This window comes from Capricornis sumatraensis, chromosome 2, assembly GCF_032405125.1.
Source record: "Capricornis sumatraensis isolate serow.1 chromosome 2, serow.2, whole genome shotgun sequence".
Classification (NCBI taxonomy): domain Eukaryota; kingdom Metazoa; phylum Chordata; class Mammalia; order Artiodactyla; family Bovidae; genus Capricornis; species Capricornis sumatraensis.
Genome location: NC_091070.1, coordinates 151,462,626 through 151,477,393, shown reverse-complemented (window position 1 = coordinate 151,477,393; position 14,768 = coordinate 151,462,626). Strand labels below are relative to the sequence as shown.

The window sequence follows — 14,768 nt, the reverse complement described above, 5'->3', positions numbered from 1 at the left end:
TTTATTCAGCGGGTTAAACTGAAAAGGTATGGTGAAGGACAACTAACAAGAAAATTCCTAAATACAAATAAATAATAAATACTAATACCAAGACAATGTTTAAAACACCAGTACTCCAGTTTCCCAAGTTCTAAAATTTATCACAAATATAATACTATAATCAACAAAGTTTTCTATTTAATCATTATTTTATATAGAAATAGCCTACTAATATATAACTATGCCCCAAATCCTTTTGAAATGCTGAAGACCTGAGTTTACCTTAGTTTGGTAATAGATAATGATGCACACATTCTGGAAGGCAGAATTACTAAATGTTTGCCATTAACAGAAGCCTAACTATTTGTAAAACTAACCTTAACTCAGTCAATCTGAAAGTTCTTATGCTATGGTGCCAAAAAAAATGTCACAACCACATGTGTGGAGAAGGTTGAGAACCAAATGAATCAAAGTCTAAAAGTGTGCCACAAAATCTAAAAAAAAAAAAAAGCTAGACAGTTTTAGTCAAGAAAAAAGATTTTAAACATCTCAAACTAATTTTGAGAATAGAGTTTGGAAAGTGGTTTGTTTTCCTTTTTTCTCTTTTTTCCCTCTTCACATAAAGGGTTACAAAGAGGTATCTGGCCTGGATTGAATTCTACACTGGGTTGCTCTACTGTTACTCGTGGCACAATTACTACTGGTGGAGTTGCTACAAAGGCTCAGAACGATCAGTTTTACTCCTATATTCTTCCTTTCATGAGCTGTCAGTCAAGCTTCCAACTTGAAGTACATCACTCATTGCAGGGTAGTGATTCACACACGCAATTTCCAAACAAAAATGAAAGATTTACTTGCCCCACGACGGTTTCTTCTCAACTTTTAAAATAATTGATAAAAGCACCACCTAATGAATTCCCATCCCCAAATAATCTATCGATACCTTTAAGCATTTTAATGTAAGCGGTAAAGGAATACTGTTCTCTGAATGCAGACAGAACTGCTGACCCACGCGAAGAACTGATTTGTAGTTGTTTTTCCACTTGGGTGATGGATTTGCGCTCAGCTACTCATGGTGTCTACTAGGTCCCCCTGGTGACTAACAGTACATGAAAGCTGTCGTAGGGTTCGAAGACACAGTCTGGCAGAGGAATAGAGGGTGGAACGGGAAATTATGAAAAATTAACACGCGAATAGTATATATGACATAACAGAATTACATTTGCATTGTTGGCGTATTCGTGATCCGCACAAGACATTGTCCCTTCCTTTTAAAACGCAAACATCCACCAGCCTCGCTTGAGCCCTTGCTCCCGTTTAAATCACGGGTGTGATGGAGATCGAACCAAGTGGTTCAGCCCGAGGCACATGCCACTTCACCAGGATTTGAAGAAAACACTGATGTGACAATTTGTCATAATTTTCTAAAATATGGAGGAATGACACACCACCTTTCCTACCACCTACTGAGGACTCCAGACTGAGCCGAGAACAGCCTCCCTGCGGGGCCCACCAGGGAGGGGGGAGAAGAGCAATGGACCAGGGAGAAGACCGCAGCACGTCCCGAGCCCAGACTGTGGAGCCCCAAACGCGAGGGGCGTGGGGCCGCACCCGGGTCACGTCCCGGGGCTCTCGGGATGCGAGGCGCCGAGGACGAGCCCGGACCGGTCGGGACGCTGGGGGGCGGCGGGACAGCGCCGCGGTGGAGGCTGCGGCGCCCGGTCCGCGAGGGAGGGCGCGCCGCCAGGTGCCGGACGGCAGGGGGCAGCGGGGTTCGGGCGGGCGCCGACCCAGGGAGGGAGGAGGAAGGCGAGCAAGTCCCGCGCAGAGAGCGGGCGCGCGGCGGGCTCGCCGCCGGCCTACCTGGAGGTAACAGGGCTTCCTTAGCCAGGCCCCCGGACAGAGACTCCTCGCCATGGTAATCACACATCGCCCCACCGCGCCGCAGTCAGAGGCGGACCCGAGCGCCGGCGACCCGGCTCCCCGCCTTTCCCCGCCTCCCCGCCCCCAGTCCGGCCGGGCCCGCCCACTCCTCCGCCCCCGTCGCGGCGCGCGCCGCGCTCCCCCCGGCCCCGCTGCGGCGACGGCGGCCGGCCGCCCGAGGCCCGGCCTTCTGCTTTGCTCGCCCGGCTACCGCGGCTGTCAGAGCCGCCGCTGCCGGCTCCGCCATAAAGGGGAGTCGCGCCTCGCTCGGCCGACACAAATCCAACTGCGCCTCGCGCTTAAAGGGGAGGCGTGCGGAGGAAGGAGGGGGCGCCGCGGAAGCCGGGGTGTAGCGTGTTCGGCGCCTGGAGGGGAGGGCCGGGGAGCCCAGCTCTCTGAACGAGCCGACCTAAGTGGCTGCTCCCGGCTACCCACTCCCCTGGCCGCGCTTCCCGCCACCCCGCCCGGCAGGTCTGACGCTCCGTTTGGACTCTGCTCCTTCAGCCCGGACGTGTCTGGGCGGGTTGCGTGGAAATTCAAGGGAAGCTTGGGGCTCCTTCCCTGAGGACCGGCTTTTTCCTCCCTCGCGTTGCCGTGGCCCGTGCGGCAGCGGGAGCAACCGCCTGGCGCGTCCACTGAGCCAACGCAGACGGGGCTCTCCTCTACTGAATATAACCTGCCCCCACATCCAGCCTTAAACTCTTACAGCCTTAAACTTGTTTTTCCTGAGTACTTTTTAAAGTCTGACCTTTCTGGTTTGAATTGCTTTAAAACAGCTTTAGAGTTTTCCTGGCCCTACCCACGAACCTTGAGTCAAAAGAGAAAAAGACAAACATTACTAAATTAAATACAGTTCTGAAGTCAGGAGGCCCGGGACGTGGCACACTTACTCAGTTAAGGCTGCATAACACAGGGTGTGGTGTCTTTCTTTTGACGGTGAAGTCCAAATAAGGGAAAAAACAGCCATCCTAGCGGGAGAACAGCTGTTGATCCTAGTGACTTGTAAGAAGATGCATTTTTGCCTCTTTTTATCCCATAGGTTGCCACTTAGAACTCGAGCCTCTTCCTCTGACAAGAAGTTTCCTTAGGAGCAAAACTTGACTAACTCTCACTGTGGTTTTTACTTAAGCTTTGTTCCAGTGCTTTCCGTTTCTGAAGAACTGCATTCTTGCCTGCCCCTCCCCCAACCCAAGCACAAACAGGCTTAAAACCTGTGTGGTATTTTATTGCTGCAAATAAACCCGTTTTTCATTGATCTTTCAGCTTGAGTTAAAAGATTTCAGTAATTTCTGAGTATGATAAGTACTAGTTTAATTCGTTCTTTCATTCATTCAATAAACAAATATTAATTGAGCCCATGGACATTGTTCTAGTTTGATTGGGCTATATACCTGAGCAAAATACAAAACCCTCAGCCCTTGTGGATATTACATTCTGGAAGTAGGGGCAGCAGGCAATAAGTAATACATAAGAAAATCAAATAGGATAATAAAGCAGATAGGGGATATGTTAAAAAAAAAAAAAAGGAAAACAAACCGATGAAGATGAGGAAGACTATAGGTAGAGTTGGTTAGGGGAGAAAGATAAGGAATTCAAGTACTGGACTTTTTTACAGTACTTTTTTAATCTTTTTTTCAAGATATCTATTGGAAATTCAAGTGGCGATCTTAAGTAGGCAGCTGTACATGGGAGTGCAGTGTTAAGAAGGGTGGTCCAAGCTACCATATGCAGCATAAAAGATATCAGCATTTTTTTTTTAAGATGAAAGTTATGTTTTATTCTGTGACCTTACTGAGGACTACAGCCCAGGTTATAGGAATTTTTGCCAGCTCAGTAGTATGATCTAAAAGTCATCAGAAACTTAGATTTGTCCAAAAGTAGAGATATTAAATGATATTTAAAGTCACAAGGAAGTGAATATAAATAGAAGAGAACCAAAGATGAAACCTTGTAACTTCAAGGCAGGAGAGTGGATGAGCCAGCAAAGGAGATTGAAAAGGAAAAGCCAGTGAAGTTGGTGAGCTGAGAGTGAGGTGCCTGGAAGTCAAGTGAATATTATCAAGGAGGTGAGTGAGGAAGTGAGGACTGAGAAATAACTACTGGATTTAGTACCATGGAGGTACTATGGGAAATGGGAAAAAGAACTTGAATGGGTTTAAGAGAAAATTGAAGGAGAAAAATTGGAGATACTAATATGCTGCTGCTGCTGCTGCTGCTGCTAAGTCGCTTCAGTTGTGTCCGACTCTGTGCGACCCCATAGACGGCAGCTCACCAGGCTCCCCCGTCCCTGGGATTCTCCAGGCAAGAACACTGGAGTGGGTTGCCATTTCCTTCTCCAATGCATGAAAGTGAAAAGTGAAAGTGAAGTCACTCAGTCGTGTCCGACTCTTAGCAACCCCATGGACTGCAGCCTACCAGGCTCCTCCACCCATGGGATTTTCCAGGCAAGAGTACTGGAGTGAGGTGCCATTGCCCTCTCCAGCTAATATTATAGGCAATTCTTTTTAGCAGTTCTCCTGCAGAAGGGAGCCCAAAAATGATGGTGGGGAGCCTACCACCACAGTTAACTGGTGGTGGAAGGGAGTTAAAAGTAGGTTGGCCAAAAAATTGAAATATTTGTTTCGATGAGAATGATCTAGAAGAGAAGGAAATTTTTATGAAGGAGCAAAAAGAGAGAATTGCTAGAGTGGTGCCTTTGAAAGGGGAAAAGTTTATGATCTAGCACAAAAATGAAAGGATTATCTATAGACAGGAGTACAGACTGTTCATCTCTGAAAACTAGAGGGACGGTCATAGGAGCGGTGGTGAGAATCTGTGGAAGTTCTCTTCTAATTGTTTTCTTCAGAGACATATGACATAAAGTCATCAGGGAAGAGGAGATTCAGAAGAGTAACTGAAGGTGATGAGGAGAGAAGCGAAGATGTGAAATGTTCATCCAGAAGAATGGAAAGATGAATATACTAGGAAAGAAAATATATCATAGGCTTGCTGAGTGTCATTAAGGGCCCACTTGAGTTAGTTATGTATGGATGTGAGAGTTGGACTGTGAAGAAAGCTGAATGCCGAAGAATTGATGCTTTTGAACTGTGGTATTGGGGAAGACTCTTGAGAGTCCCCTGGACTGCAAGGAGATCCAACCGGTCCATCCTAAAGGAGATCAGTCCTGGGTGTTCATTGGAAGGACTGATGTTGAGGCTGAAACTCCAATACTTTGGCCACCTCAAGCGAAGAGTTGACTCATTGGAAAAGACCCTGATGCTGGGAGGGATTGGGGGCAGGAAGAGAAGGGGACGACAGGGGATGAGATGGCTGGATGGCATCACCAACTCAATGGACATGAGTTTGGGTGGACTCTGGGAGTTGGTGATGGACAGGGAGGCCTGGCGTGCTGCGATTCATGGGGTCACGAAGGGTCGGACATGACTGATCAACTGAACTGAACTGAGTTCATGGTCATAAATTTAAGTGGGATAAGTCAATGTGTTTGTCCTTTCTTCCTCCAGCAGTAATTGACTGAGCCAGGATGCAGGCTCAAAGTAAGCTTAGAATTCTACGCAATTAGCTTTTACCAAGGAAATAAGAGCAAGGACAGAGGCACAAGGAACTCAAAGATGTAAGGGAGTGAGTATGATTCACCATGGAGTTTTAAGATGAGGGAATAGTAGATATGGAGAGACTAAGGTCAGAAAAAATGTGGTTGGATCAGTGAATTGCAGGTCCTTTCAGGGTTGAGGGACTGTAGGAGTCCAACAACAAGAGGGAATGATCTGAAAATATAGGTGTAACATAAAGGGTCTGGCTCCATTTTTGATATTTGATGACAGCTTTCAAGCCCCACCACTTCTTTGCTCCCTGTGTACCACATCTGGGAAAATTGATCAGAAAGCCCAGCTGCTCACTCCTTTGGTGCCCATGGGAAGTTCAAAGTATACAAGAGCCTGTCCATGCAAGGGACGCTTGACCCTGCCCCCACACACCCATCCCAAACACCATAAAACCTAATAAAGTCTCCTCTCTCTGCTCCCTCAAGTCATATTCAGACCAGCTTGGAGACTGCCCTGCTCTCCTCAGAAAACTTCTCTACATGTGTAATAAAATTTTTCATACTCTGAAAAAGTTAATACATGTGTAGCATCATCAGTCTTGACATCCCAAACAAAATACAGGTGGAGGAATCTATCTCAAGTCTGCAGAATGACCATAACAATGTGGCAGTTTGAGTGGGATGCATGCAATAAAGATTATGGAGAAGTGATGAATTGAATTTGACAATGCCAATGAATGACTAAAGAGTCTGGGATACAGTCTCATTGGAAGTGAGTCAAAGAGGGAGTATCATGAGGATTCTCTCTATACATATTAAAAACAGCAAGATTTAGGACAAGAGAGATACTGGATAGGACATGTGTGCTAAACCTCTTCAGTCATGTCTGACTCTGTGCAACCTATGGACTGCAGCCTGCCAGGCTCCTCTGTCCATGAGATTCTCCAGGAATACTGGAGTGGGTTGCTGTGCCCTCCTCCAGGGGATCTTCCCTACCCAGGGATCAAACCTGCATTTCTTATATCTTCCTGCATTAGCAGGCTGGTTCTTTACCACTAGCGCCACCTGGGAAGCCCCCTGGATAGGATGCCAGTAGCCAAAAGTTAAAGTCCTTGAGAAATAATTCAGAGTGATCTATGAGTGAGTAGGGGACTACCACAATGAGGAGAGTGATATGAGTGATATGTCCTCTCATCAGAGGTCATGAGTTTAAGAAACAAATACTTTAGGGGGAGGAATTAGATAGGAGATGAGGAGAATAGCCTGAGAGAAGCAATGAAGAGTAAAGAGGCTCTCTCTCCCACCTCCAAGTCTTCCAAGGGTTCTGGGAAGGTTGCAGGGACAACAGCATCCACAGAGGGTGAGCCAGGTGTGCTTTAGAACAAGAAGGTGAAGAAATAGAGAAGAGATAGAAGATACAAAGGTTTTCGCTGAAGATGGATTGTGAATTCCAGAGGACATAGTGGAAAGAGTCTCAGAAATTGGGGAGTGTGGTAAAGGGGTTCAAAATAGGTGATGTGAAGAGCCCTGAGTGATTTAGTGGGTGGAAGATGAAGGGTGATCTGGGAGTCTAGGATTTCTTATGGTAAAGGATATAAACAGGAATAATAGGGACAAAGTTTCAACCAAATGAGAAGTGATTGTCAATTTCCATTTAGAATCAACAAAGAATCAATGTAGGGTTTCCCTGGTGGCTCGGCGGTGAAGAATCCACCTGCAGTGCAGGTTCCATGCCTGGGTCAGGAAGATCCCCTGGAGAAGGCAATGGCAGCCCACTCCAGTGTTCTTGCCTGGGAAATGCCAAGCAAGGAGGAAACTGGCAGGCTTCATACAGTTCTTGGGTTCACAAAAGAGTTGGACATGACTTAGTGACTAAAACAACAAAAAACAACAAAAAGAATCAATGTAGTTAACATTTTCTTATTCAAAAGGGGGAAATTAGTTTTCTGTTCATTTTCATTTTCAATTCTCATTTGGGTAGTTTCTCTTATCATCCCATGTAGAGCAGCAGCTACCCTAGGGTCCATCCTGGGACCCTCCTAGGTGGGTTTGATGAGCTCTCATACCTTTGAACTTACACTTTTTCCTTTAAATCTACATGTGAATCCCAAGATGGATCCAAGCAGGTTGACCTGTGGCCAGTTTGGGTAGGAAACATTCTACCTCTTGACCTGGCTCTCCTTCCCACATGGATTACAGTTGCCCTGTGAATTTTGCTGTCCTATGGTGGAACTACCTTACAAGCATCTAAATTTACCTGTTTACCTAGCATCCATTCTTGTGAACTTAAAGACCGTTTTTCTAAGTAAAACCTAGGTAATGCAAAACTAATGGTTGTGTAGCTGATCCATATGGTTGTGTTCAGAAGTAATTTGTGGCCTCTTAGTCCTCATGTATAACATAACTTTGGATGTCCAGAGACAAAAGAGCAACTTCAGTGGTTTCAAATATAGAAAAATCAAGACCAATGGCCTTTAGACTTTTTTTGCTTCAGTTCAGTTCAGTTTAGTCTCTCACTGGTGTCCGATTCTTTGCGACCCCATGAACCGCAGCACGCCAGGCCTCCCTGTCCATCACCAACTCCCGGAGTTTACACAAACTCATGTCCATTGAGTCGGTGATGTCATCCAGCCATCTCATTCTCTGTCGTCCCCTTCTACTGCCCTCAATCTTTCCCAGCATCAGGGTCTTTTCCAATGAGTCAGCTCGTTACATCAGGTGGCCAAAGTATTGGAGTATCAGCTTCAATATCAGTCCTTCCAATGAACACCCAGGACTGATCTCCTTTAGGATGGACCGGTTGGATCTCCTTGCAGTCCAAGGGACTCTCAAGAGTCTTCCCCAACACCACAGTTCAAAATCATCAGTTCTTCGGCACTCAGCTTTCTTTAAAGTCCAACTCTCACATCCATACCTGACCACTGGAAAAACCATAGCCTTGACTAGACGTACCTTTGTTGACAAAAGTAATATCTCTGCTTTTTAATATGCTGTCTAGATTGGTCATAAGCGTCTTTTAATTTCATGGCTCCAATCACCATCTACAGTGATTTTGGAGCCCAGAAAAATAAAGTCAGCCACTGTTTCCACTGTTTCCCCATCTATTTGCCATGAAATGATGGGACTGGATGCCAAGATCTTAGTTTTCTGAATGTTGAGTTTTAAGACAACTTTTTCACTCCCCTTTTTCACTTTCATCAAAAGGCTCTTTAATTCTTCACTTTCTGCCATAAGGGTGGTGTCATCTGCATATGTGAGGTTATTGATATTTCTCCCGGCAATCTTGATTCCAGCTTGTGCTTCATCTAGCCCAGCGTTTCTCATGATGTACTCTGCATAGAAGTTAAATAAGCAGGGTGACGATGTACAGCCTTGACGTTCTCCTTTTCCTATTTGGAATCAGTCTGTTGTTCCATGTCCAGCTCTAACTGTTACTTCCTGACCTGTAAGAGGCAGGTCAGGTGGTCTGGTATTCCCATCTCTTTCAGAATTTTCCACAGTTTGTTGTGACCCAAATAGTCAAAGGCTTTGGCATAGTCAATAAAGCAGAAATAGATGTTTTTCTGGAACTCTCTTGCTGTTTCAGTGATCCAGCGGACTCCCAAAAGAATTTTGAAAAATTCTTCTATCTTTTCCTCATATTTATATCAACATCCAAATCTTTTTCTCATAAAATCAAACAATTGTAAAGGAAGTTATTTCCAGCATTATGTAGTAAATATTGGCATTTGAAAATAAAATAGTTACACAACTCTTAAGTATGTCCAGTTGAATTTAAACACCATCTCTATTTAATACAATTGAAAGGGTGTCATTCTTTTGATGAATAAATGAAACATTGTTTCTTTAGCTATCAGAAATATAACATCATTTCCTTTTCTTCTTGAACTTTAATAATTGCATTCCCTTATAACATTTTTTCCTGTTACATACTTTTACACATTCTAATCTGTTTTTCAACTGACCATACTTCTCTGCAATAGACATTTTAATGCCTTTTACTTTCATTGAAAACTTTAATTTTTGAATATGTATATTTTCACCTAGTTCAAAAATAAAGCCCAAATAAAAATATACATTGAAGTCTTATTCCCACACTCTTGCCTTTCTGCCTTGTCCATACCCACATAGAATTTTTATTGCATTCTTCCAGTGTCAGTGTTCCTTTATAGAAATCAAAATCAAATGTATTTTTAAACTTCAATATAATTTCATCCCCTTTTCTTACATAAAGATGGATTACTTAATTGTATTTTTTTAAAACTGCAGCGTGACAATCTACTAATTAGTATTAATGAAAATACACTGATTAAACCGATATCAAATCATACTCTTGATAAGAAGTTTTTCTTCCCCTTTCCTCTTGATAATGGGGTTGGATCGCAGAATTCAACTTGTATTCTTCAAGGATTTTTTGGATACCTAGGTGCTTTTAGTTCTTTGAACTCAACACCAGTGAGAGCAGAGGTTGCAAATTGCAGCCCTGGGCAGATGTGTTTTGTTTGACAGGTCCAACATGAACAGAATAGGACACTTTACATAAAGGTCCAGATTTTTTACTTTTTAAAAAAATCAGATGGTCAACTAGCCAAGTCTTTCATTCACTCAGCAACAATGAGCTGGCACTGAGTACCTCCTCCTTCTTTGAGGGGGCCAAGGCTCTGCAATTTGCCACAGGTCCCTCATTCCTTAATTCTCCTGCCCTAGCCCCTCACATTTATTTATTTTTCCAGTCTGGTCCTTGTAGGCATTTGACATTATGACCTCTGAGTTAACCTCACTGTGATTTGGGCAAGTAGACCCAATCAGAAGCTTCTTTGAAGCTTCAAAATGGGAAGCAGGAAAGGGAACTAGTAAAGAGTACAGAAGGGAGGAGATTAGGCTCTGGACGAATACTGCAATTAAAAAAGAACCCACGTTTTACCAGAACTTCCCTAGAGAAAAGAATAGACAAATTAGCTATTTACACTCTTTAGCCTGTATCCACTAGATGGCTTAGGGTATTGGTTAGCCAAGGTGGAGACTAAATTTGTACTCCAGAAAAAATGAGTCTGTTGTGTTTTAGGCATGAGATCATAGACTAAAAGGAGAGATAGGGCTCTCTTTTATCTTCTATGAAAAGGCAAATTGGATATTGAAGTAAAAAAAGAAATACAGTGGTTCTCTAATTTTCCACTAACACCACCACCTAATATGAACCTTTTATGTCCAAAATGTTATAAAATGATGTTAAGAGTATGGAATACATAAACTCTATATGAAGAAGGGTAAGAATTTTGTGTATCTGGTTTTATATGGAATGCTTCAGAATAGAAAAAAGAGAATAATCAGAATTCTAGTTCATTGTTATGTTTCTAACACCTAGCACAGGACCTGGCATACATAAGGTAATTCATAAATATTTGCTGAAAGAATAAAACAGAATAAAAGAGGCTGTCAGGAGAATTAAAGGTATAAAAATAGAATAGATGTTAAAGATGTTTTTAACTTGAAAGCATCATTCAGAATCTGAAACAGAATCATTTATTCTATTCCTTAATATTATCAGTACATTCACTGAAGACATTTTTTGGGGAATAGTTCCTCAAGAAAAGGAAAGGCCAATAATAATTTGATACTAGGATTTTTGTCTGATTTGAGGCATAATACTACAACTCTGGATATTGAAATTTCCCTAATGAAAAGATTGCAATAAAAGACTTGTATGGAGAATTCACAATGACTGTAACAAGTGTGACAGAGATGATCATATAAAACCTGTCACATGGGAATTATTGAAGGGGTTACCTCATTACTGTGAGTTATGGTTTTCAGCAGGATATGGACTTGTCCTGAGACTGAGAATATTTTCAGTCTCTGGAACAGTCTTAAGGTTTCATGTAGACAAACTGTTAAATTCATAGTGTTCAAACAGCATTCCACAATTCAGTTTAACTATCCTCTTAATTTTGTTTATTCTTTGGCATTGCCTTTCTTTGGGGTTGCAAGGAGTCTGACATGACTGAGCGACTGAACTGAACTGAATTTTGTTTATAGTGGCTCAGATGGTAAAGAATCACCTGCAATGCAGGAGATTTTGATCCCTGGGTCAGAAAGATTCCCTGGAATAGGAAATGGCAACTGACTCCAGTATTCTTGTCTGGAGAATCCCATGGACAGAGGAGCCTAGTAGGCTAGAGTCTATGGAGTCACAAAGAATCGAACAAGTCTGAGTGACTCAGCACATAATTTGGTTTATAAGGTATGCCATGCTGTTTATCAAAGAGGAAAATTGAGTAGAGACAAGAATAAGCAAGAGATGACCTGGTATCACTGCCAGAGCACTATTCATTGGGTGATTTGTAGTATTTCTTTTCTTCTGAAGGCCAGTCCTCAATTCTCTTGAACACAAGAATAACCATCTTAATTCAGGAAACAGCTGATTCACTCAGATGATTGTGGAGGACCCATCTGTTTCCTTGCTGATTACCCCAAGTAAAATCCAATTACAAGAACCAATTCAGGAAATGTCTTAAGAGGTCCAAATGTCGGGTGGAGGATAATCCTTATCTTTTCCTGAGACTCCCCTCCCCCCTTATTCTTTATCTCTCTCTTTCTTTCTCTCTCTCCTTTCCTTGATTGTTTCTTGTTCCCATGTAATGATTAGGAACTATCTGGAGAGAGTTCAGTTGTTTGTCTGGTTCTGCCACTTTAAAGCAGAGAGATTTTAAGTAACTTGCCTGGAGTCACATAGCTAGAGAACAACAGAACCGGACAAACAATTGAACTCTCTCCAGTTCGGTTCAGTTCAGTCTCTCGGTCGTGTCCGACTCTTTGCAACCCCATTAACTGTAGCACGCCAGGCCTCCCTGTCCATCATCAACTCCCAGAGTCCACCCAAACCCATGTCCATTGAGTCGGTGATGCCATCCAGCCATCTCATCCTCTATTGTCCCCTTCTCCTCCTGCCCTCAATTTTTCCCAGCATCAGGGTTTTTTCAAATGAGTCAGCTCGTTACATCAGGTGGCCAAAGTATTGGACTTTCAGCTTCAACATCAGTCCTTCCAATGAACACCCAGGACTGATCTCCTTTAGGATGGACTGGTTGGATCTGCTTGCTGTCCAAGGGACTCTCAAGAGTCTTCTCCAACACAACAGTTCAAAAGCATCAATTCTTCGGTGCTCAGCTTTCTTTATAGTCCAACTCTCACATCCATACATGACTACTGGAAAAACCATAGCCTTGACCAGATGTACCTTTGTTGACAAAGTAATGTCTCTGCTTTTTAATATGCTGTCTAGGTTGGTCATAGCTTTCCTTACAAGGAGTAAGCGTCTTTTAATTTCATGGCTCCAATCACCATCTACAGTGATTTTGGAGCCCAGAAAAATAAAGTCAGCCACTGTTTCCACTGTTTCCCCATCTATTTGCCATGAAGTGATGGGACCAGATGCCATGATCTTAGTTTTCTGAATGTTGAGCTATAAGCCAAATTTTTCAACTCTCCTCTTTCACTTTCATCAAGAGGCTTTTTAGTTCTTCTTCACTTTCTGCCATAAGAGTGGTGTCATCTGCATATCTGAGGTTATTGATATTTCTCCCGGCAATCTTGATTCCAGCTTATGCTTCTTCCAGCCCAGCATTTCCCATGATGTACTCTGCATATAAGTTAAATAAGCAGGGTGACAATATACAGCCTTGACGTACTCCTTTTCCTATTTGGAACCAGTCTGTTGTTCCATGTCCAGTTCTAACTGTTGCTTCCTGACCTGCATACGGGTTTCTCAAGAGGCAGGTCAGGTGGTCTGGTATTCCCATCTCTTGAAGAATTTTCCACAGTTTGTTGTGATCCACACAGTCAAAGGCTTTGGCATAGTCAATAAAGCAGAAACAGATGTTTTTCTGGAACTCTCTTTCTTTTTCGATGATCTAGCAGATGTTGGCAATTTGATCTCTGGTTCCTCTGCCTTTTCTAAAACCAGCTTGAACATCTGGAAGTTCATGGTTCACGTATTGCTGAAGCCTGGCTGGGAGAATTTTGAGCATTACTTTAGTAGCATGTGAGATGCGTGCAATTATGCAGTAGTTTGAGCATTCTTTGACATTGCCTTTCTTTGGGAACTCTCTCCAGATAGCTCCTAATCATTACATGGGAACAAGAAACACTGAAAAGGAAAAAAGAGAGAGAGAGAAAGACAGGGGAGAAAGTTCAGGAAAAGATAAGAATTACGCTCCACATGAAGTACAGAAAATGCCATAAGGGTTCCAAACTTCATGTTATAGAGATTTTAGCATAATACCTAGCACAGAGAAAGCACTGCACACATAGAGACGTCTAAAATACCATGCTGCTGGAAATTCCAACCATTAGGACTTGGCACTTTCACTGCAGGTTCAGTCCCTGGGTGGGGAACTAAGATCCCACAAGGCATGTGGCAAGGCCATAAATAAATAAAATTCTAGAAAGCCGTTACTATTTTTTTGGTGAAAAGAAACAATAAAAGGAGTTTTTTTTTTTTTTTTTTAGTTCAAAGGTGTAACTGAATAGATTTATCATGCTTGTGTAATTTTTTATTGAACAACCTGAGTCAGCATCTTCAACAAACTTTCCCAAAAACCTTTAGGTAAAAATTCATTTTTGAGTTTTAAGGGAATGAACTTTTCCATACAAATTAATTTTATTAGAAAACAAAACTCATCTCTTTAAGTACCATCTCTCATAAAAATTTTGACCATTGTTACATTAATAGAGATTGTTTTGAACTATGTCACCTAAATCCCTGTCTTATTAAACAAATTATAATGGACACAATTTAACAACTTCATGCTGTAGGACCGTGCAATACAGTATCACACATCTGGCATCTTACAAGTAGGGTGGGTATGACCCTGTAATACCAGAGAGGAGAGGAGACCCAGTCTTGAAAATAACCACTGGGAAAGAATTAGAAGCCAGACAGTGTTCAAAATATTTCTCGGCACCAGGCATAGTCCACAAAAGCAGTTGTCAGCGAGAGGCCCAAGACAGCAGTTGATCACTGAATCGAAAATCAAGCAGCTCAGGGCAAGACAGTACCTGCAATTCAGAACAGCAGGTTAGAAACGATCTCTCTAAAGCTTGTCAGGGTCTATATCCACCATCTTTGTGAAGGGCAGGGCTCTAAATTTTAGCAGCTGTGCAGACAAGAAGCTGGGACATAAATTTTGAAAGAGAGGTCAAGGCAAAGTTTTAACTATTGGGATAGAGACACAAGGAGAGATGTAAAGTTTAGAATCTTATCTAGATTAAACCAGTGGCAAGGATGACTTGAGCCCAGGTCATAGATTGTGAAGGTGGAATT

The 14,768-nt window shown here is 42.7% G+C and overlaps 1 protein-coding gene across 1 annotated transcript in view; it reads right to left on the bottom strand.

The window, feature by feature from the left end:
- The window catches only part of DIPK1A (divergent protein kinase domain 1A), a 124,429-nt gene extending 122,526 nt beyond the window's left edge, over positions 1–1,903 (bottom strand). The window contains exon 1 of the mRNA XM_068964562.1: positions 1,843–1,903. Coding sequence (XP_068820663.1) covers positions 1,843–1,896 — 54 coding nt within the window. The 5' untranslated portion in view covers positions 1,897–1,903. The remainder of the gene's footprint in view (positions 1–1,842) is intronic.
- Positions 1,904–14,768: the final 12,865 nt, after the last annotated feature.